Source organism: Apostichopus japonicus, chromosome 21, assembly GCF_037975245.1.
Source record: "Apostichopus japonicus isolate 1M-3 chromosome 21, ASM3797524v1, whole genome shotgun sequence".
In the NCBI taxonomy this organism is placed as follows: Eukaryota; Metazoa; Echinodermata; class Holothuroidea; order Aspidochirotida; family Stichopodidae; genus Apostichopus; species Apostichopus japonicus.
Genome location: NC_092581.1, coordinates 8,272,863 through 8,295,703, shown reverse-complemented (window position 1 = coordinate 8,295,703; position 22,841 = coordinate 8,272,863). Strand labels below are relative to the sequence as shown.

Sequence of the window (22,841 nt, the reverse complement as noted above, 5' to 3'; positions counted from 1 at the left end):
AAGAATAGAATCAAGTTTACAATCTTAATTAAAACCAATCAAGCAAATAATTGTTCATGCCATATTTAACAGAAGTTCGAAATATTTACAATCGGTGCAGGAAAGGTGCATTAACTTTTGATCAACTTAAACTCTAGTAAGGTAACTTCTTAACTCAACCAAATGTGAGATGTTAATAAGAAAGTTAAAGTTTTGGGGGAAATTTCAGATTGCCAAACATCCTTCTGCTCACAGGAACAAGACCAATAATTTGGTAAAAAATGCCGTCTTCATAAACCAGAAGGCCAGTACTGAGTGCTTCCTTGATACTGGGTAAGTAGAGACAAGAACTGCAAGGTCATCAGAGCCGACCATGATTGTTTCGCATCGAAATATTAATATCAATATGTGGCTTGGAAAAGTCTGTATGGAGACCTAAACACGACCGATGTCATTCACACATGCTTTTGATGTAACTCAGTTTCCTAATCTTGACATCATATGATCTTTTACTATCACCAATCATGTCTTTCATACCACATAACTGTTTGAGTTTAATACATTTATTGCATTTTGACACTTTGCCCTTTTTCTCAGCTCAAATAACTGTCATCCTCAAATCTCATCAACAGTAACAACAGCCAAGGGGACAGTTCTGTCACCAAGACCCACTTTTTTAAGTCTTTATTATTCCATATTATGAGACTGAAATATCTGTTATTCTTTATCCAATGTTTTCCCTGGTTCCCCTAACTGGGCTAGCCAAAGGGATGTAGACCCACTTCCCCCCCCCCCCCCATTTTGTATGGCCTGAACCTGCCACCATTAACACATTGCTCTTGATGGTGGGGGTGGGGGAACACAAACATATGATCACTCACTTATTGTGGTTCCAAGGTTTTGTAGATTTTATCTCTACTGATCTCACCTCTCCTCAACCCTTCCCCCATCTACAGAAAAATGCTGTGAAAGTTGTAACATTACTATTCCTGACAACTTAGACCTATGCCAACACAACGATATACAATGATAATAACTATTATGACTGTTAATAAAGGTAAAAACTTGACAATAAACATCTGCCCATCATCATCACATCTATCAGCATGAAAATCATCCTCTCTGAAGTGTAACCTACCAGCAAGCTGGGCTTTTTCAGGGTCTTCAGGTGAAAGTGGCTTCAAAATCAGCTGGTCTTGGAAGTCCACTCGGTCATCTTTGTGAATTAATTCAAAAACGTTCTGGTGCATCACATCAACCTAAAATAAATTTAAAAAATAAATAGGAATTGAACATTCTACTCATTAGTGTAAAACAGAAAGGAATAGAAGAAGAAAGTAGTGAATGTGTTCAATAAGTTCTTAACATACTTCACATGGTATGCTCTGATAGTTTGCTATGAAACTTTCCAGCTACACGGACTATTTAACTATCACTCCTCTCTCACAGACAGAATCTAGTCAAAAGTAAAACACAAGATTTCATTATAAAGTAAAATGGGCAAAATTGAAACAAATTCCAATTTTTTTCCCACCTTATATTGGGAAACATCTTTTGCAAAGTGCTACCTGCAAATATGTGAATGTAAAGTAGCCATTAACTTCTTAGTGTCTGCAAACATCGGAATGTTGTCTAGCTTTATAAGCTGAGATGAACTAAAAACGACTATGTCAGTGTCTTACCACTTTTTTTGTTTTTTGGTTTTTGTCTAACATGCAAAATTTTATTTTTAAATGTAAAGCTGTGTACCAAAATCAATCCCAAAAGCATAAATATTTAATGTTTCACTTTTTGCTTTAAATGTCAAATTTTCTACTTTGCAAAAGAGAATCAATGAAACTTGTTCACTGCGCTTTTGAGAACTCTTTAAAGTAATATATTTTGACACGTGTGTGTTCTCAAACTTCTACGCTCTGTATAATGTTTCAACACAAACACCCTGCACACAATTTTTAATGATCAGTAATTTCAGTATAAAGCATGTATGTAAAAAATAAAAGGGATACAAAATAAAAAAATGTCACCGTCAGCAAATCATCACATGTACTGAACACAATTTGAATATGCTATACAAAATGGTGAAACACTGCATCAACATCGGGTCATTTAGTTTCCAATTCAAACTTTAGACAGACAATTTGTCGACTTTGGCTTGGATATTAACAATTTCGGAGTTCAACATGATTTCTAATGAATTTTCAAAGCCAAATGCACTGTGTTGATAATTCTGCATTGGGCAGGGAAAAACCCTGGTTACTTGTAAATGTTTCAATAGTTAGAGTAACACTGTGAGGAGAACTCAATAAAAAGACAGAGATCAAAATGCTGCAAAAAATTAGTAAAGTTCGATAACCAGAATACTGCGAGTTTGAATCTTCAACCAACACATAATATTGTACATTTACATCCAACCAAGAAACTATGATATGGAGAACTATCTCTAATAATAAGTTGATGATTCTTGCAGATTCAAGGCTACATGACTTTTCCCGTCAGAATCAGTGTTCAGTGACCCGCTCGACTGCATACCCTGCCCTTGAAAACAAAAGTGAAGATCATACATCCCATATTAATAAAGATAATAAACACTACATTTGCAGACTATGACAACAGATACGCTGTACCACAAGATAAGTAGAGTGAAGGCCATTTCCAAGTGCAGTAAGGTCATAATTTTCCAAACCAATGAGCGTGTTTCAATAAAAAAAAATCCGGATTCTAGCTGGCCTGGAGGTTGCTTCATTCAGAATCTATGAATATCACAGGGATTTATGATAATTCATGTGGACATATATACAACAGGAGCATAGTAGAATCGACATTCCCAAACTAATCAACTAGCGGTCGTTGTGATATGAAGTTTTCAACATCCATGCTTCATTTTAATTTTTCAGTTCTAACTTGAAAGATATCAATGTTTCCATACATGTTGGCTGAGCACTTGTAAATACAGCAAACACTGAGTCATGCATACGGTGTGTAATAACAACCATTACTAAAGGCATGCACTTTGCTGTGTCGGTTTGTTGGAATTAGTGTACTTTGAACAGGACGTAGGGTACACGGTCTACTATGAATGTATCATGTAGAATTTACCAGAACATCAAAGTTTATGCACTACAGTTCACTCTTTGTGCTGATAATTGCTTCCTTGGTCCCTCTTTAAGACAAACACTTAGCATTTCCACCGCCGTAGCTTCACTGGTAGAGACACTACTAGATGCCAGACATGTTAATCAAAAAGCCAAGTGGTTTTTCAGTTCCTTCATGTTCTCAAATAACCATTCATCCAAATCAAAATGGTAAAATTTCATGCCCCAATTAGTTCATGTGCTAACGAACAATGAGTTTACAACTTGCATACATCTTTTGATAAAAGCCAACCTGCAGATGCTATCCGATGATATTTGATTATATACTCTGTTGGCATCGGTACCCTGAGTATGGAATTAACGTTAAAGGTCTTTGTTAATATGTTCGTGGGGGAAGAGACAATCCATGATGGGAATGTCTCGTTTGCTTTAACTCACATTCTGGAACCCAAGGAAGTCAGAAATACTCGGTGAGGTGTAGAAGATTTCCCCGTCTGGCTCGACGACGATGATGAAACCGTTCAAAGCCTGAGGAAAGACGAGGGAGGGGAAAACATTGTCTTAATAGATAAATTAGATTGCTTTGACAAATCCAGATTAACTTGTTTAACGAGTACTTGCGTGAGAGAACGTTTGGAAAAGTATATATGCTGACAAGGAATCATAAAATCTGTATCTACCCCGGGAAAGTTTAAGAATGACTTTAATTGTTCAAAGTTTTTACAAGTCTTTTTTCTCGAGGGTTCCAAATAAGAACATTTATTCTCAGAAACTTAGGTTAGAATAAGATATCTGAGAGATGTGACTGTACCTCAGTGTGGACACAGAATTACACTAAGAAGATGTTTAAGGTTCACTGCAGGTTTAATTTCATTTTTGTCTTTCAATTACAATATTTGTTCATAATAATTCTCTGTTATAGAAAGCTACATTTTGTGTTGGGGATATTAACTATTTAACTTCCCAACATGCTTAATACAAGCCATGTTTACACATAACTGGATACATCCAATAAGAGATGTCTTTGATAACAACCATGTTGTGACACTGAATTAGCAAGTCTTTATAAACTATTACATCTGATACAGGAGATGTTGTATCCCACTAATGAATGTAAAGTGAATGTAAAGTGATGTCTTGAACAATGTATCTTTTGTGGTGTGATTTTGGTGACTAAAAGAAACAGATTATCTCTCTCAGCACCTCAAAATCTCTTGTAATGAATAAATGCTTCCACAAACATTGAAAAGGAAAGCGGCATAGATAGTCAGATCCCTTCTACACGGTTGAAAATGTGTTCTACTTTTCAAAAACACTTTGCTTCATTAGTTGCAATGTTTATTCACTTTCATATTACTTTTTCAAGAACACTTTTCTTCATTGATTGCAATGTTAATTCACTTTCATCATACTTTTTCAAAAACACTTTCCTTCGTTGATTGCAATGTTGAGTCACTTTCATAATACAACACAATAACAACTTTTGGATTGTCACAGGAAACTGCAACGGATTGGAATAACCTCCATGGGGATATGAAATGAAGCCAACGTTCCCCCTATGTTTCTCTCTCATTGAGAGAATGGCAATACGGCCAATATCAAAAAGATAAAATTTAAGGCACCATACTGTAGATAAAACTTGCAAGTATTAAAGCTTCACAACTGTTGATTTGGTGTACTGGAGAGATCTAGTTGACACACTGGACCACTTTAAATAAACAATCAAGTGAAATAATATGATATAAACCCAAAGTTAAGATAGGAATGCCTCAGTCTGTGCCCATGTGACATGATATTGCTAACACAAACATACCAAGAAATATGTAGAAGGGGGTATGGGTAGGGAGGGGTAGTTTTAATAGAACTCAAGAAACACTGAAAAAGCAGCTAAATATGTTTGGAAAGAAAGGGCTTGCCATCCAAGTAAATTTAGCAAGGTATCAGAGAGAACTAACTTTTGAACAAACAAATGCAACTGCATTTTACTGAATTGACTTTCATAGCTGATCTAACCATCCCAGCCATATTTAAATAATAATTGGGGTCAAAGTTGATCTTATCATTATCTGTTGAGGTTAATTACCCAAAATTGCACCCCTTTGGACAAACACAAAACTAATAATTAAGTAAATAAAAAACATTTTAATAATCATTGGCTAGTTGAAATAGTTATTTTTTGTTATTATATTGATATGATATCCCAATATATTTAGTAAAAACGAGACCAAAATCAAAGTTCATTTATAATGATGATATTTATCTAGGAAAATGTACATGAATGTGGTAACCTGCAAGAAGCCAGGTATCTGACGCACACCCGAAGGCGATTCACAGCAGAGGTCTAATGACTTTACCAGTTTCCACTGCGGAGCGTAGGCAATCGCTCCAGTCACGCACATGACACTCAATATATATTTTGCCTAGCTTGTAATACACCAATTAGATTAAACAAACGGGAAATTTGAGCAGAGATTACAAAACGGCAGTCAATTGGTATTCTGGAGTATGCATATGCAGAGACGGTGCTGGGTCGTGTGATAATACAAATATATATATATCAGTCATTATATTTAACAGTCCTAGAAGTGTACTTAACAGGTATATATATGATTATCACAGAGCTGCTATCAAAAGATTGAAAACAGGAAGTGTCCTTCAGAAGCCAACCAAGACTGCTAACTGATTATTGCCAAGGTCAAGGTGAGAAAAAAGAGCAGCCTGTGTGATCGGTAATCCAGCTGACATATCACCCCACAGAACCTATAAATAATGCAATGCATGGATGCATCTCACACATGAAAAATGTCACAATAAATCCAGTAACTATCACAAGAGTAACATCCGGATTTTCATTCTCTGATTCCGGATTCTTCCGAGCTAGTTGTAAGGTCTCACAAACGCTGAACCACAACCCTGTCTCATGGATACTAACATTCATCCTTTTCCTGAACGGCCTTTGCAATTTTTTCTGTTTCTTTTTGAGGGGGGAGGAAGTGGTTAAGAAATTGGAAATTAGAAAACCCATTGAGCCTCATCTGCGGCCACAGCCTAATTTAAACATTCCATAAATGAGTGGGTTATTTTGGGCACTCATCATGGTGTCACTTGTCTGCCTGGTATACTGTAAACAAGACGTGTAGACCCAAACCTATGATACTGACACAATAAACTTAGACAAGCATCCTCGTCCGGATATCGCATAAAACAAGTGAGTCAACAACACCAGTGTGCCAATAAGAACACAGTAGACTGAGAGTACATCAGAGTTGTACAAGAAGAACGTGTTCAATTTCAGACGACTTACAATAGGTCTCTTTTCTCTTAATTCCAGCTACTATATATAATGAATCAATAATGCATCCAAATATTATGAATGGAGCACCCATAGCCTGTCACTACAGTTGCAGTGATGTCATGCCCATAGCTTGAAAAAACGATTTCGAACTCAAAGGACCTTGACCTCGAACAAAAACAATATGGTTCTATATAGATACTATCAAAGGTCATACTACAAGGTCCAACCAAGCCATTTTGACTCAAGTGACCTTTGTCCTCCTTGAACTTCATTAAATAACATCCTATTAGCAATACTCAAGGAGTTATTTCTAGTTAATTTCTTTGTCAAATATTTTTCTTTTATGGAACAATCAGAATTCTTCCTCTCCACTTTCCCACATTCCCACTTCCCTTTCACACTCCTCCTCTCCCCTGCAAAATATACCCCTCCAAAAGCCATTTCATATGGGGATTGAAATCTGAGATAAATCTTAAAACTTCACTCCTTTTCTGTCTTTCCACTATGGTGTATACACACTATATAGGTATATTCATCGTGCTGTCGCTCAGAGAATGTCGGCCCAGAGAGACGCTTTCATTTTTATTGCTACTAGGTATTTTCTTGGTTAATAAGTGATTTGAAATTAAATTTTCAACCTGTAGGAGCATTTCTGTTTCCTCATCAAGGTGGATGTTACTTGAGGTGGAGGATGGTGTTTCCGATTCATCTAAGCATTTGACTACAGCAGTCGACTGACTGACTCCTCTGTTCATACAGACAGCATCATTACCGTTGGATTCTGTACTTGTCAAAGCAACTGCAAATTAAGAGAAGAGAAGAGAAGAGTTGAGAGATTACTTTTATCTTTGAATATATATGAATACCAAATAATAAACAAGGGAATCATTTTATCCGGCATCGAATAGCAAGATACTATCCAAACGGACAAACTGCTATAAACAAATGCAGCATTGTATGGCAGCTTGATACACAACAACCGTATATAATTTTATAAGAGACAAAGCACATAACAGAGCCTTCAAAACGTGCTACACAAAGTTTGATCGCTAAATCATTCCCTGAAACCCATGGAGAACGGACAGGTTTGGCAACTTTGTTCTAAAAGCATGGTAATATGAGAGTGTACTGTATCCTATATTGTGGTGGTATCATCGTATATTTGCAGTTAGTTGTACTAATTGACTTATCAGTTATTATATCACCTATCAGGTGTTGTTGAAATATAGAACAAAGACACCATCCCAGATGTCTTCATTAAATGGTAATTAGTGAATCCTTAATGATTTCATATCATCATGAAACACATTCATACTTAGTAAACACATGTAGTGCAAGTTATAAATGAAAAATTTAGGATTTGTTCATTACTATCTTGAATTAAATTTTGGTAGTCAGGTTTATTAGTGAGATTCATTGTTACAGGATTTTGAGGAGGATATACTGTAGCAGATGTATTAAGGTCGCCCATGACAGAGAAAGGTTGTTTTCAAAAATAATTTTTGGAAATGAGCAAAAAATATATAAATATATATATGTAGCTCAAACAAAATTCCAACCAGTGCCATCTGGATGGCATCTAGTGCAGTTGGTAAAATACTAGGTTTATAACCGAGAGATCACTGGTTGGAATCCTGTTCTAAAGGAATATTTCTTTGCTCTCTTCAATGGTTTATAATTTCCCAATCAGTTTTCTTTGTCAAATTTACTTCTTTAATAATAATAATAAAAATAATAATAAATGAGACTTATATAGTGCCAAATCAGTAGACAAAAGTCACTTTAACAAAATAATGCTGTTATAGTACAGAATACACATTTCCACATCACATGGAAAAGAGTGGAAAGGAAAATATTATATGAGACGTAAGTGATGAAGTAGGGCAGTGCATATCGATACCAATAACAATGTTGTAATTATTTATTATCTTAAACAGATATGTGGAAGCAAGCAACTGTTGTTTATGAACACCTTTGTAATAAACAGGGTATAAAAACTATAATGGCTTCAAGGTATAATAATACCTCTGTCCAGTCACTATTGTGTAATACAATACTTTTATTTACTGAAGTTACTTAAAAAAACAACTCTATGTTAACCATATGAAATGCATAATGCTTTGCATGTATGTATGTAAATAGCAAACATTGTATGTAGAACAAGATTATAATTTATATAATAATCTCACATGGAAACAAACATATCCATGAACTTCTGGTACACTTTTTCTCAAATATTTCATCCGAAAAGCAATTTCAATCATGAGAAGTTAGCCCTATCAATAGATACGTCTCATAAAGGATAAGCCATCATGGCTGTTAAGGAGATGAACACATGAAGCACTTCCAGTATACACTTAAAAGAGGCCTCAAGAGTGAAATATAGAACAGGTCTACTTCTATACACCCCCCCCCCCCCTAAGTTCCTGTAGTCTAAGCTCAATTCTACTGCTATAAATATAGTTTGCATGGTTGAGACATAACACCTGATTAACCACATGCCATGTCAATGTACTTTTCTTCCTAATCCAGGGCTATAAAGCTATATAGTTAAATTGCAAGGTCTGCAGCACTACTGCATGCTACTGCAGTAATTCTGCCAGGATTCCTGCATATTCTTTACTTTCCATCCAAGAAGGTTATTGGAATTTATTATGAATGCCAGACTGCTGGCGTAGGATCTCCAAATTTGAGAGTACAGGATAAACATTTATTGTGCATGCGCCCCCCCCCCCACCACCACTTGCAACCATATGTTACACAAGGTTATACTTTTAATTCGGTGTTGCCAGACTTGTGTAATTTATGATAGTGTTATTGCATTTATGATAGTGTTGTTACATTTATGATAGTGTTGTTGCATTAATGATAGTGTTGTTGCATTTATGATAGTGTTGTTGTGTTTATGATAGTGTTGTTGCATTTATGATAGTGTTGTTGTATTTATGATAGTGTTGTTGTATTTATGATAGTGTTGTTGCATTTATGATAGTGTTGTTGCATTAATGATAGTGTTGTTGCATTTATGATAGTGTTGTTGTATTTATGATAGTGTTGTTGCATTTATGATAGTGTTGTTGTATTTATGATAGTGTTGTTGCATTTATGATAGTGTTGTTACATTTATGATAGTGTTGTTGCATTAATGATAGTGTTGTTGCATTTATGATAGTGTTGTTGTATTTATGATAGTGTTGTTGCATTTATGATAGTGTTGTTGCATTTATGATAGTGTTGTTGCATTTATGATAGTGTTGTTGCATTTATGATAGTGTTGTTGCATTTATGATAGTGTTGTTGTATTTATGATAGTGTTGTTACATTTATGATAGTGTTGTTGCATTAATGATAGTGTTGTTGCATTTATGATAGTGTTGTTGTATTTATGATAGTGTTGTTGCATTTATGATATTTTATTCGAAGAGGCTAGACTGTCTTCTGACTACATGTAAGTGTAACACATGAAACTAGCACATGGTTATTGCAAGCCGTACAACATATTAATAATAATCATAATAATCAGCAGTTATTGTTTACGACGCTTAAGCGACCACAAATGTGGGAGAAACCCGCACGGGCTTATGGATTACAACTTACATGTCGGGTGGCTTCCAATCTTTTCAATTTAGAAAGTCATTTCAGATGGGAAAACCGTAGATTGCTCTTGGATGAAAAGCCACCTAACTATGACCCAGCTGGGTATCGAACCCGGAACCTCCTGATGGCTAAGCCTCATTGCTTCAAATGCCACCGCCTTTTATCCACTCGGCCACAGCACCGGTGGCAATATAAAAATAATGCATGCACTTTGCTTTGCAGTTTAACAAGCATTTGATGAGATTGATTGTGCAACTGTATGAACCAACCACAAGTGTATTTACACAAACCTATTTAACATCAACTGAGCATGTCCATCAAATCAGGTAAAGCAAATAACAGAAATACAAAAACTTTTAATATCTCGGTTACCCCCACATTGGCAATGGTTTGAAAACATGCCTATTGCTAAGAAACTACTTCCTACTTTGGCCATTATGAAACATTCACTGTATTTCTTGTTCGGGACCTATGTTCCTTCATCTTCTCTCCATTTTTAAGGTTTTTCTTCTTCTTTAGTACCTACTTTTTTTCTTTTTCATTTTTGTTCAGTTGTTTCTACTGTTTTTATGCTTGATTTTACCTTGATTGAGTTTCTATTTCTGCTCAAGAGTTTTCTTTTGATAATACTGAGCATAAAAACTAAAGTCAGTCTGAATATCACAAAAGCCTAATTTGTTTTAAGTACTAATATCTCTCATAATTTGGAAAAACTCAATCAAACTTTTGTTTAATCCTATGCTTTTGTTTTGTTTTGTTCTGTTTTACTTTAACCTTGTTCTGTTTTCTTTATTTTTTTGTTTCGTTTTGTTCTGCTTTTATTTTATTACTATTATTGCTTTGTTGGACATTTATTTTTGGGGGGGGGAAAAGAACAGGAGCTGTAACCTGTAGAATAGGTCCAGTATTATCATGTAAAGAACTACTTTATCGTTTATCGAACAACCGGTACAAATAAGCCTTCCGTGACAACTTCTGCCAATTTCTACCTAACCTGAATGCAGTGTTTTCCAAATTGTTTGTGTGACTCACGGTATCCTAACAATAGGACAGAAAAGGGGAACACTGACAAACAACAGGTAAATTTAGAGTTTGATTTTTGACTCCACCAGTCTTATTATAGTTTGTAAAAGCCTACAGGGTTTTGCAATATACAGGGTGTCAGGGAACAATAGTGTTACTTCACCGTTCAGTGATCACTGAATTGACGAAAGCCACAATCAGCTGATTTGCGTGCTTCTTTACTGAAATCGGTCGGCAGCTTTTAATCTCCCTCCTATATCAGCTGGGTTTACAGAAACTCATTGTTCAAGACATGATGGTTTCAAAAGCTGGGCAAACAAAGATGTTTTTGCTTTTTATTGTCATATTTCAATCAAAATATATCTACGGGTTGTTTGTTTTTTAATAACAACAAAATTCCCAGGCAAAGGGACTCGGCTCAGGTAAAGCAAAAAAAAAACCTGCAACTGAATCGTTTGAGACAAAAAAAATCGATAAAATCTCATCAGAGAATGAATCCATACAGTTTCTAATATTGATATGTTAATAGAGAAATTGCTTTTGATTAAACAAATAGGAACATAAATATTCATCTTATCAATAAGATAGATTTCTACCTGTCTCTCCCAAACAACTGCACCTAATTCCCATAAACCTAGTTAACCTTCGACCCCAGTTGCTAGCCCGTCAACATACAGTATCATTCCCATTTCTTCTAAATCTTTGCATTCAGATACTCTACAAAGCTGGCAGAGGTTATTTTTGTAAATGTCATCAGTAAATTTGTATTTTATAGGTTTTCTTTGCTCTTTTTGATCTATTAAACACTGCTTTCCGGACGAACACATTCGTTCAACAGTATGATCTTGTTTCCTCTCATGCAACAATATGTCAGATTTGAACAAATGTGAACTAATTTAATGTTTCTCTCTAATAGTTTATTTAAAACACATTTTCCCGACCATTATTCCATTTGCAGAGTGAGGTGCTACTAATGGGCAAGTTCTACAACAACAAAATGGTCGGATGGGTGTCTTGAGGCAAAGCATCACTATTGATACGTGACAAGAAGTCAAATAAAATGTAAAATATTCTGAGTAAAGTTTACGCTTCATTATCTGTTTTTTGACGACAAAACTTTCGTACGTATCGTGGATGAAGTGTCTGACATTACGTTCACGCGGCAGCTTGGTTTAGCTCTAGTAACTTCCGTTAAACTTGCATTTGACAAATTCTACAATAATTGTCGGCTAAGATTTTCTCATTAACAACAAAGCACTATAGAACATACAATTTGAAGCACGAGAAGAAAGCTGAGTTGTTTGACAAAATTGTAAATCCGTGATGTATTTATATCATTTGTGACCACAAAAGTCTTGTTTGGTCCTAATGATTTTTATTTCGGAAGAGATGACTTGAAGCCTCCTTATGCATTTAATCTTGACGGTCTAAACTATCTGTTTTTGGTTGTATCGTGTAAGCAAATAATCGCACACTCATTTTTTTAAATTTCAAAATTTTGTCCCAATTCTCTGCGATTAAACGAATGAAAACATTCAAAGACAAGGGAGTGTCCTGATTATGCCCTACATGGTAGTAACAGAATAGATTGCAGCAGTGTTCATAAGGATTTATAGGTTAGGTCATGTTTATAATACAATGCATTATGAGACTAATTTGAAGAATCTCTATATTAAACCTGTTGTCCAACAGCCAAAACCTGTAGTGTTTCAATAGATAACTAAATAAAAAAAAAACAGAATCTTGCACTGATTTAATGCTCCAGATCCATAATTGTCCATCATAAATCAGAATATTTTATCTGAGGGTCATGTTTTAGCAAAAAAAAATTGAGTAATACCTTTTTTGCTTGAGAATTAGCTTAATTTGCAAGCATGTAGCAGTGTTTATGTGCTATATATACAGTTCCTACATCCAGGTTCTTGGTGGATTGACATAGTTCAAGACACAAGCTAAGCTTTCAAAGCCCATCAAGACTCCAGCCCGATTTGACCATTTGTATGGGACAAAAGAAAGTTGGGGGCCTGTTTGAAGGTATCAGCAATGTGAGATAAACATGTATAATCCTGCCTGTCAGTACATAAGAAGAAGTGTGACCTTTATTGCATAGATGGCCTAGTTTATTATCCATTCAATAATGACCAAGTATTTATGTAGTGCTGAAATAAATGTCATTATTTTTGTTGTTGTGATGATCTTGTTTTGCAAATCTTACACTTCACCAGCATTCCAAGGCTGGTACTGTAGGTCAAATTTGTTTCAACAGAATTGTATGACAGTGCAGCAGGTTATGCACAGTTGGTAGTACCAAGCGTATCAGAAAAGTATGAAATGGGGGAGGTGGGGGGAAGGTGGGGGTGGGAGCAAGGAGGAGATTTAGCAGGTACATAAGAAAGCTGGCAATCCACTTTCTTCAAGTAGGATCGGTTGACGAAGATGGCTGAAGTCCATATATTGATTTGCCAATCTAACTCAACCAAATGCCACAGAAGAAATGCACTACCGAGAAGGATTGCTTCACAATGCAATAAACTCATACTGAGCATCTGGAACTTAGAGAAAGAGAGAGGGGAAGGAGGGAGGGCGGAGGGTAGGGAGAATAGAGGTAGGAAGGAGGCAAACAGCAGAAAAATGAAAAAGAGAAAAGTGTGAGGTACAGGAGAGGGTTAGAAGTCAGCATTTGTCACTCTCACTCTCTGTAATAATTATTCAAACTTTTTCCACTTAAATGTGAGTTTTATACTGTACTGTAGCTACCTGCATTTTAATGCAATCAAGCCATTGCTTAATTACATACGGCTCAGCTATGCTGAATTTAGGTCACTATTAACATCCTAAGAACCGATAAGAAGATTATGATGTTTAACTTCTGAAAGTGAAAGTGTATTTTATAAATATACCCTTTACAATAAGCTATATTTATATATATATATATATATATATATATATATATATATATATATATATGTGCGTGTGCTTATGCGTATGCGTATGCGTATACGTATACATATAGATATATAATTGAAAAAATAATATATATAAATATGTGTGTGTATTTATGCTGTGTATTAACCCTTAAATATCATCCAAATTATCTTTCGTCTAAAATTGACTCATGCATCAAGTTAACAATTCTCACACGCCAATAGGCCTGCGATACTACAATGAATCGTTAACATTACATGTAAATAGTATATTGAGATCTGTAGATCTCAACTAAATAAAAATCCAAAATACTTATTTAAGAAATCAAAAGCAGAGCTAAAAAATATATTTTAGAAGAAAGGGATCATAAAACTAGAGTCATATTTGCAAATTCAGGAGGGCTGATGGAGAAGGGGTAGAATGGGGACTAAAGCCAGGCAAGCAACCATTATTCTGGACTGTTATTAATAACAAAACACTTATGTTTACTTTCTGTGCTTCATATACTGTATGTAAACCATAGCAACACAATATAGTTATTCACAAAACTGATCGTGTGGGTTGAACGGTAAAGTTAATGCCGATAGCAACACATGACAATACTGCATAAAGCAAGACCGTAGAAAACAACGTTCAGCAAAATGTACGAAGAAAATGTTACCATTAAAAGGTCTCTTCCCCTTTCCCCTTTTGCCCTATTTTTCCCAGAAAGTCAGCACTAGTATTGCGCAATTCAGCCTATATTACTATGAAGCAATATTAGACTGATTAATTCAATTTAGCTAGATACATGTTACAGCACCTTGGAGTTCCAAAATATGCTGTAATAGAACTTACAATATTATCATTTTACTTCCAATACATCTTTTCTTCTTCTCAATGACAACAGCTTGGTGACAGTGTGACTGTACTAACTTTCCCACAATAGTTTGGAGATTTCTAAACTTATGAGAATAATATATTGTAGTACTTTTTTTTTAAATTTCATAGCAATTCTGATGAGCTTTCACATTGTTTTGAAACAAATCAAGAACTTTTGTGAAATATCATTTTGTTATAAATAATATTGTTGGTGGGATGAGAGGTAAGAGTGTGAGGTGGGATGTGATGGGAGCCTGGGAGGGAATGTGGTGGGATTGAGCGGGTATCTATTGCCTCGAAAAGCTGGAACTGACACATTGTCAAAGGTAACACCATCTTCATATTGGTACTAAATCCATTATTTTGGTGGAGACAGTTAAAAAGTATCACTTATCATCCTTTATGTATGTACTCAATCCAAACACAACTCTTTTAGTATTGCCATTAAGAACTTTGTGGATGAAGATTTAAAAGAAATGAGCAGAAATATGAAATATTAAGTAACTATATATATCCAACAAGAGTTTTTTCAACTACCTCAGGTACATTCACCAAAAAGGCAAAATCTGCAAACCCTGGATTTTACCGTAGAGAAAATGGAACAGTCATCTAAAATCTTTGACCATGTTCTCTGATAGTCGGTCATATGTAATATGTGTGCCAACTCTAGTCTCACGCATAGTTGAGGAATCAAGTCAGGATTAATTGTGAATGAATGAATACCGAGATAACAGGAAGTTGTAACAAGTACAACATGCTACATTAATGCAACTACCATATCTGTATAATCCATTAGAACTTCTTTAAGAAGAGACAAGGCTGTTAAGACTACCTAAAACTGACAAACTACTGAATCAAAGTGATTCAAACAGGCAATCAGCAGGAGTTGACCTTCTTTCCATTTTTACTCTGCTCCTAGCAAGGATTTATTCAAAACTTTTGTCTAAATCAAATCAGGGCAACCCACATTGCCAAAAAGTGACACATCATAACCTACTTATGTCAAATAAACCCCTGTATTCTTATTTTTCTTTTCTTTTTTTAACATATTGTAGATGTAGCTAGCAACCTGATGTAATCACATGCAGAGATAACAAATAGCCCAATAGAATTAACACATGTTGTCTTTATGCTTGTTGCTTGGGTTTATTGGGTTAGGTGAAAGGTACATTGACTTCAGCCAGCACAGAACTGTATCACAACAAGCTTGCTACAAGTGTTAAACTGATTAGGAAGAAGTCACCCCTAATTCCTCCCTTATATCAGCAGTGCTAAATTGCTTGCTACATGGGTCAGCTTAGGAGAAGTCACCCCCCTGATATCAGCAGTGCCAACATGCTTGCAACAAGGGTCAGCTTAGGAGAAGTCACCCCCCTGATATCAGCAGTGCCAACATGCTTGCAACAAGGGTCAGCTTAGGAGAAGTCACCCCCCTGATATCAGCAGTGCCAACATGCTTGCAACAAGGGTCAGCTTAGGAGAAGTCACCCCCCTGATATCAGCAGTGCCAACATGCTTGCAACAAGGGTCAGCTTAGGAGAAGTCACCCCCCTGATATCAGCAGTGCCAACATGCTTGCAACAAGGGTCAGCTTAGGAGAAGTCACCCCCCTGATATCAGCAGTGCCAACATGCTTGCAACAAGGGTCAGCTTAGGAGAAGTCACCCCCCTGATATCAGCAGTGCCAACTTGCTTGCAACAAGGGTCAGCTTAGGAGAAGTCACCCCCCTGATATCAGCAGTGCCAACATGCTTGCAACAAGGGTCAGCTTAGGAGAAGTCACCCCCCTGATATCAGCAGTGCCAACATGCTTGCAACAAGGGTCAGCTTAGGAGAAGTCACCCCCCTGATATCAGCAGTGCCAACATGCTTGCAACAAGGGTCAGCTTAGGAGAAGTCACCCCCCTGATATCAGCAGTGCCAACATGCTTGCAACAAGGGTCAGCTTAGGAGAAGTCACCCCCCTGATATCAGCAGTGCCAACATGCTTGCAACAAGGGTCAGCTTAGGAGAAGTCACCCCCCTGATATCAGCAGTGCCAACATGCTTGCAACAAGGGTCAGCTTAGGAGAAGTCACCCCCCTGATATCAGCAGTGCCAACATGCTTGCAACAAGGGTCAGCTTAGGAGAAGTCACCCCCCTGATATCAGCAGTGCCAACATGCTTGCAACAAGGGTCAGCTTAGAAGAAAGTCCACCCCCCTTAATATCAGCAGTGCCAACATGCTAGCTACATATGTCAACTTAGGAGAAAGTTCCCCCCCCCCCCTGATATCAGCAGTTCCAAAATGCTTGCTACATAGGTCAGCTTAGGAGAAAGTCCCCCCCCCCCTGATATCAGTTCCAAAATGCTTGCTACATAGGTCAGCTAGGGAGAAATGTCATCTTCCCTGATACTAGCAGTGTCAACAAGCTTGTTACATCCATACACTGAGGGAAGACGTCAACCACCCTGGGTAATTGTGATGCCAAAAAGTTTGTTGTTGCTTGGATCTGCTGAGTGGAGGAGATACATCTTTACATAAAATATTATAAGGAAATTATAACTTTACATCAGCACAACAGCTTTCATGTCATAAGGTATATAATCGAATGGTTTGATGTACAGCTCTCATTTATGAATTCAAGAAAGGTTGGAACCAGTGTTCGCATAAGGATGAGCGATTCCCGCAATTTATCTAGTGGGTCCTGCACAAATATTTTCTCTTGGGGGGAATTTCCCACAACAATTCCTGGTACTTTCCTCAACTTGCACCATTACTGTAGTTACAGAACTTGCCAATAACAAGCTGGATCTTATAAAGTTTTGGTGATTTTTGTCAGGAGTAATGCGATTGGTCAAATCTTTCCCAAAAAACATGGGCTTCGTTAGTGCGGCACTGTATTGGTCGCAATGGTCCACCATGTGTACTGCACTGTATGTACTATATGTGCGATAAATCTCAGTATGGTCATATGTACGTACATCTAAATATCTAACTACTAAAAATCATGAAATCTCCCCCTCTATCCCCCCCCACCCCCATTGCCCCAAAACAATGTCAAAAATGTCTCCCTCCCCCCCCCCAAAAAAAATTAATTGACTGGGGGAATTTTGCTCCTTTTAACATCCTAGCTCTATTACTGGCTGGAATACTGTTTCTTCATGTTCAAGTGAAACTGTTGACCAAGGAATGTGTCAATGGCAATCACATATAATACAAATCTGCATGCCATGGACATTCATAAAAAAAAAAAACTTTGCAATGTACAACTTTCCTAAACCTCTTTTAACTTGTAAACAAATTTGACCTGAATATCATTATTTCAATATTTTATCAATCAGCTCACTTAAAAATATATTGCTGTGATTTTTTTCCAGGCTATGACATAAGTCTTCTTTACACAAGAGTTTAGTTATTTTTTACCAGAAATTTTTTGCATATAGATAAAGATAATGTTGTGCCATTTAGACAAAAAAAATTGAGAACCCAATGGAATTCAGCTCTAGAATTTCACAATTTAGGGCAACTTTTTCCTGATATGCACAACACAGAGTTGCAGACTCATGAGAGCAGACCAGTATAGATTTGCTGGTAATCACAGTAAAACAGGGCTTATGTTAGGTATCAAAGTCATGGGGAATGTTCCACTGATTGTTAATCGGCCTATCATGTATTACGTTCTTAATATCTACTGGTAGAACAATGTAGTGCCTTTTTGGTTTTGATAATAATCGTAACCTACAGTACCTGTATGTAGTAATGCAGGCAAACTTTAAATACTTGTAAGCTTGGACCAATCTCATATTTGGTGAGTAGGTGTACCATCTTGAGTAGAAGAAGCCTATATTTTTAGAGGTCAAAGGTCATTTGAGGTCACTAGGAGTCAAATTGTGAAAACCTTGTAAACTTGATATCTTAAGAAGGCAAGCTTGGACCAATCTCATATTCCGTATGTAGTTGTGACACATTAAGTACAAGAATCCTAATGCTTTTTGTAGAGGTCAAAGGTCATTTGTAGTCACCAGAGGTCAAATTGTGGAAAGTTTGTTTCATTATCTACCGTATCTCCAACTGACCAGCCTATAAGATACCATGTGCGTTATGCCTCATAAGAATAGCAGGTTGTTGGCAATTGGAAATTAGCTTATGGGCATCCATAGATATTATCAGCGAACCAGCAACCAGTACAAGACCCCTATTGGGTTGGTGGCGGTGTGTATTGCCACGTACAGTAGACTAAGCTGTGTTTACCATGCCATAGTGTAATTGTACATCAAAATAGTGGTTCGCGCCATTTACATTGTTACAGCTATTTCTGGTTCATAAGCAGAGCTCGAAACTCAATGTGTTTTGCATTCTGGTATTACTATTGGCAAATGGCGAAATCCAGAGGCTTGGAATCGGTATAAGTACTTGCTCGTATTAACATTCCTTTGATGAAAACATCCACAAGTTGAATCTTAGTATCTACTCCACGCTGGTTTGGTACAATTGGCCACCACGCACAAATGCAGTAGCTTAACAACAAACTACACACTGCATGTGTAAAATGACACAGTGGTCTTTGTGTATTTCAAATTTGTGTTTGTTTTTCTATTCAGATATCAATTGATTGAGTCAAATCCACTGGCAGTGTATCAATATATAATTTCCATTAAGTTAAGTGAGTCACATTGACAAGTTTGTAGGTCCCATAGGTGCCTCTGGGTTATTCTTGGCTCACCATATCCAGCCAAAATCTGCCATGCAGTTCGCGGGTGCATTACTTTATCACTTGCCATGCTTTTTCAGTTTTATTTTCTACCAGTCACATTTTCATTTTTCTTTTTCTTGCAGAAAGACACAATAGTACATACAATGAAGGAGACGTGGGATCAATTTAACTACATATGATAGATAGCAGAATCAACGAAGTAAATATTCTGTATGTCAACCAAAAATATTTTGCACACTAAGTGAAAATTTAATGGGATTTGGAGGATTAGCAAAAAGATATTTGCTTACTTCCCTAATGAAGCAAAACCCCGGATGTGTGACCTGATAAATTTGCACCGTGTAAGATTTGTCACAGGGGTTCTACTTGTAATGCGTAAGCTTGGCATGTAATGTACATGTTTGAGAAGTCGAATGAGAACTTTACTTCTGAATACTGTACGTACAAAATATGTATTAGTTATAGGTCTTCTGCCGTGTAAGCAGATATTTTCGTTATATCGATATATTTCCATTTTTGTTGTTTATTTGATGCCAACTTACGTGGCCCCCTTTCAAATAATGGCACTAACCAGGGCTTCGGGGACCTGGACTATTGTATAGGGGTTAACAATTTCTGTATCAAACAAAACATATTTTAACATTTCAAGACATGTTAACTACATTACATTATCAACATTTACTAATTTAACAGTACCAATATAAATTTTAATGTACCTTTGATAATTTTATTCTACGATTTTAGTAATAGCAGCCTTTCTGAGAAATAACGGTCGTCTGGCCAAACAACAAAGTCTTTGGCTCTGAGCATTTCAGAATGTTGCCTGTCCTGAATCTAACCATAATAGTAATTACGGACTGTAAGATCCCCCTCACAATTTTGCAAGGTCAGTAAAAGGTGACTCCATAGCTTCGCTTTGAACCTTATCGTCAAGAGACAATTCAGTTTCGCTATAAACAAGTTTTAATACTTCGTGTACCTTCCTGAACATTTTCAAAAAGCTAACAGACAGAACTTGAAACTGACACGTAGAAAAAAAACCCACCGGGCATCAAACTGCCGACCTAGAAAATACTCCTTTCGATCTGAAAGTTACAAAAACCTTAAAGGGAAATACTGAGAGTAAATTGAATGAATTGCTACTACCTGTCATATGAAGAGTGGAAATATTTCAAGAACACAGACTAATGTCTAAGTGCAAGTGATGACCAACAACTATGGGTTGTATAGTTAGTTAGTTAACCTTGAAATCCATTTCAGGGCTATTGGTTTGGTATATGAATATTGAGTACTGTATATCAAAACCAATTGCATATTCATTAGCAAACAATCAATAGAAAAAATATATATATGTCTGTTTGACAATAACTGCAGAATGAAATCAAATTCAGACTAACAGCTAATGACTTTAGTGTTCATTCAGTGAACAAAAAAAAAAGAGTGTCTCACTCTGATCAGTTTCTTATATAAACTCAATAATCTGGTTTTGTAAACTTGCAAAAAAGTATATTTTAAATGTATCCACATGGCAGTATTGCTTCTAAAGGAGAATCTTCATGTGAAAGAGCAATAAAATAGAACATCTGCCAAACAGAATAAGATATTACTTCCACTGTTTGAATAAGTTGTTCATTACCGAGTAATTTGTATCAAAAGACCAATCAATGATGATGGTCACAATGGGTGAAAGTAAGTAGCAAGTTAGTTTCAAGTTAGAAAACATTAACTTAACCTTTCTATATAGGTACGTTTAACCTCATACCAGATGTTCATAACATATTTTTTATTCATCCAACACAGCAATTCTCCATGTTCATCAGAAGGAAGTTGATCGATCACTTCCAATTATTTCATGGTTCCGGTAAATGTCTCCAACCAGCACATTTTAGCCAGGTGTATTAATGTAGAATGCTAACAGCTACATGGTGAATGCTATCTCATGTTGGGAGTGTATACTCAGTTGACAGTTCCTTAAACTTACAGAGTATGTTGCTTAGACGGGTAGAGAAGTTTGTAACCACTTATGCTTGGCAACAATACATGAAGGTTGCATTCAAGATTTACATAAGACATTACATATTGAAATATTGAAAAAAAGTAATCATAATGAAATGAAAAATCAACTTTGAATTTTTTCAAATAATCAATGATATACTTTTATTATTTTTGGGTTGAATCAAGACTGAATTGATTTCGATTTTCCTGGGTGTTAGCTGAAGGTACAGTAGACAAAGTCATTACCTTGCAATTGTCAAGAACAGCGGTGGCCTGCTCAAACAGGTGTTTGAGAGAGAACAGCAACACCTACCCAATCTGTAATTACTCTCCAAATGGGGCAACATGAAAAAAGACTAAGGGTGTCAAGAAAAAAACATCACGTTTAATTATTATCAGATTTAGAGAGAGGTTAAAAGTTGTATTAACATGCTGATTCTTCAATTAGATATGAACTGCACTACTTTCATATATGTATTGAGATGATCAATGGTCAAATGTACTGTGTGATGTCCTTGTAATTTGAATGCCCTCTGTCGATCCATCCAGCCAGATTCAGTGTGTGTATACACATATTAAAACCCCAAAAGATGAACAACACAAAATACACACAAGATTTTAATGTAATGCAAGAGCAATTGAAAAATACTATAATTTTTAAGTAAAAGTATTACCAGACTCGTTTCATTTAAAGGCGACTAACCCAGTAAGAGCTGTAAATCAGTCTCTATATTAGCTACCCAAACAGTTTCCTTTTAAAGGATCATTTTTAATTTGAGTATCCCTTTAAATCAAGGCTTAGTTTGCTCTACAGAAGGAGGAAAGTAATCTCCCCCCATCCTCCCTCCCCCCCCTCCCCTCCCTCATCCAAATGCAAGTTTACCAATGTAGACACATCTTAAACCCCTACACCTTAGTGTCTTAATAATTCAAAGGCTGGATTTGGTTAGTTTTCATATATCCATTAATACCATCCAAAAAACACAGAACAATGAATAAATAAATAGCTTGTTTCTATTCTTTTTCACAAATATTGTATTCCCAAATAAGTTTCTTTCAATAGCAGTACTACGCACTAACAAATTTGCCATGCTCATATAGAGTTAACAATTGTTGTGGTTTGACAAACACGACACCTGTGTATTGGCTAATTATATCGAGTCTTTCAATAATTGATTGGTTCTTATCAAAAAATAGTGTTCAACCCACTCCTAACATGCAGCCATGATTTTCTCTGAATGGGATGATGGATTTAATACTTGCGCACAGTTTGAAAAATGTGAAGGTAGTCTATAGGGCTGATCTGCGGCATAAAAACGAGTTAACAGCTATCAAAGATCTTCCTATCAGCTGACTAACTCAAACCCTTAGGCATT

General features: G+C 36.2%; 1 protein-coding gene across 1 annotated transcript in view; it reads right to left on the bottom strand.

The window, feature by feature from the left end:
* The window catches only part of LOC139963157 (uncharacterized), a 120,047-nt gene that overhangs the window by 24,533 nt on the left and 72,673 nt on the right, over positions 1 to 22,841 (bottom strand). Inside the window, exons 4-6 of the mRNA XM_071963702.1 lie at positions 7,005 to 7,165; positions 3,510 to 3,599; positions 1,118 to 1,238 (exon numbers count right to left, since the gene is read on the bottom strand). Coding sequence (XP_071819803.1) covers positions 1,118 to 1,238; positions 3,510 to 3,599; positions 7,005 to 7,165 — 372 coding nt within the window. The remainder of the gene's footprint in view (positions 1 to 1,117; positions 1,239 to 3,509; positions 3,600 to 7,004; positions 7,166 to 22,841) is intronic.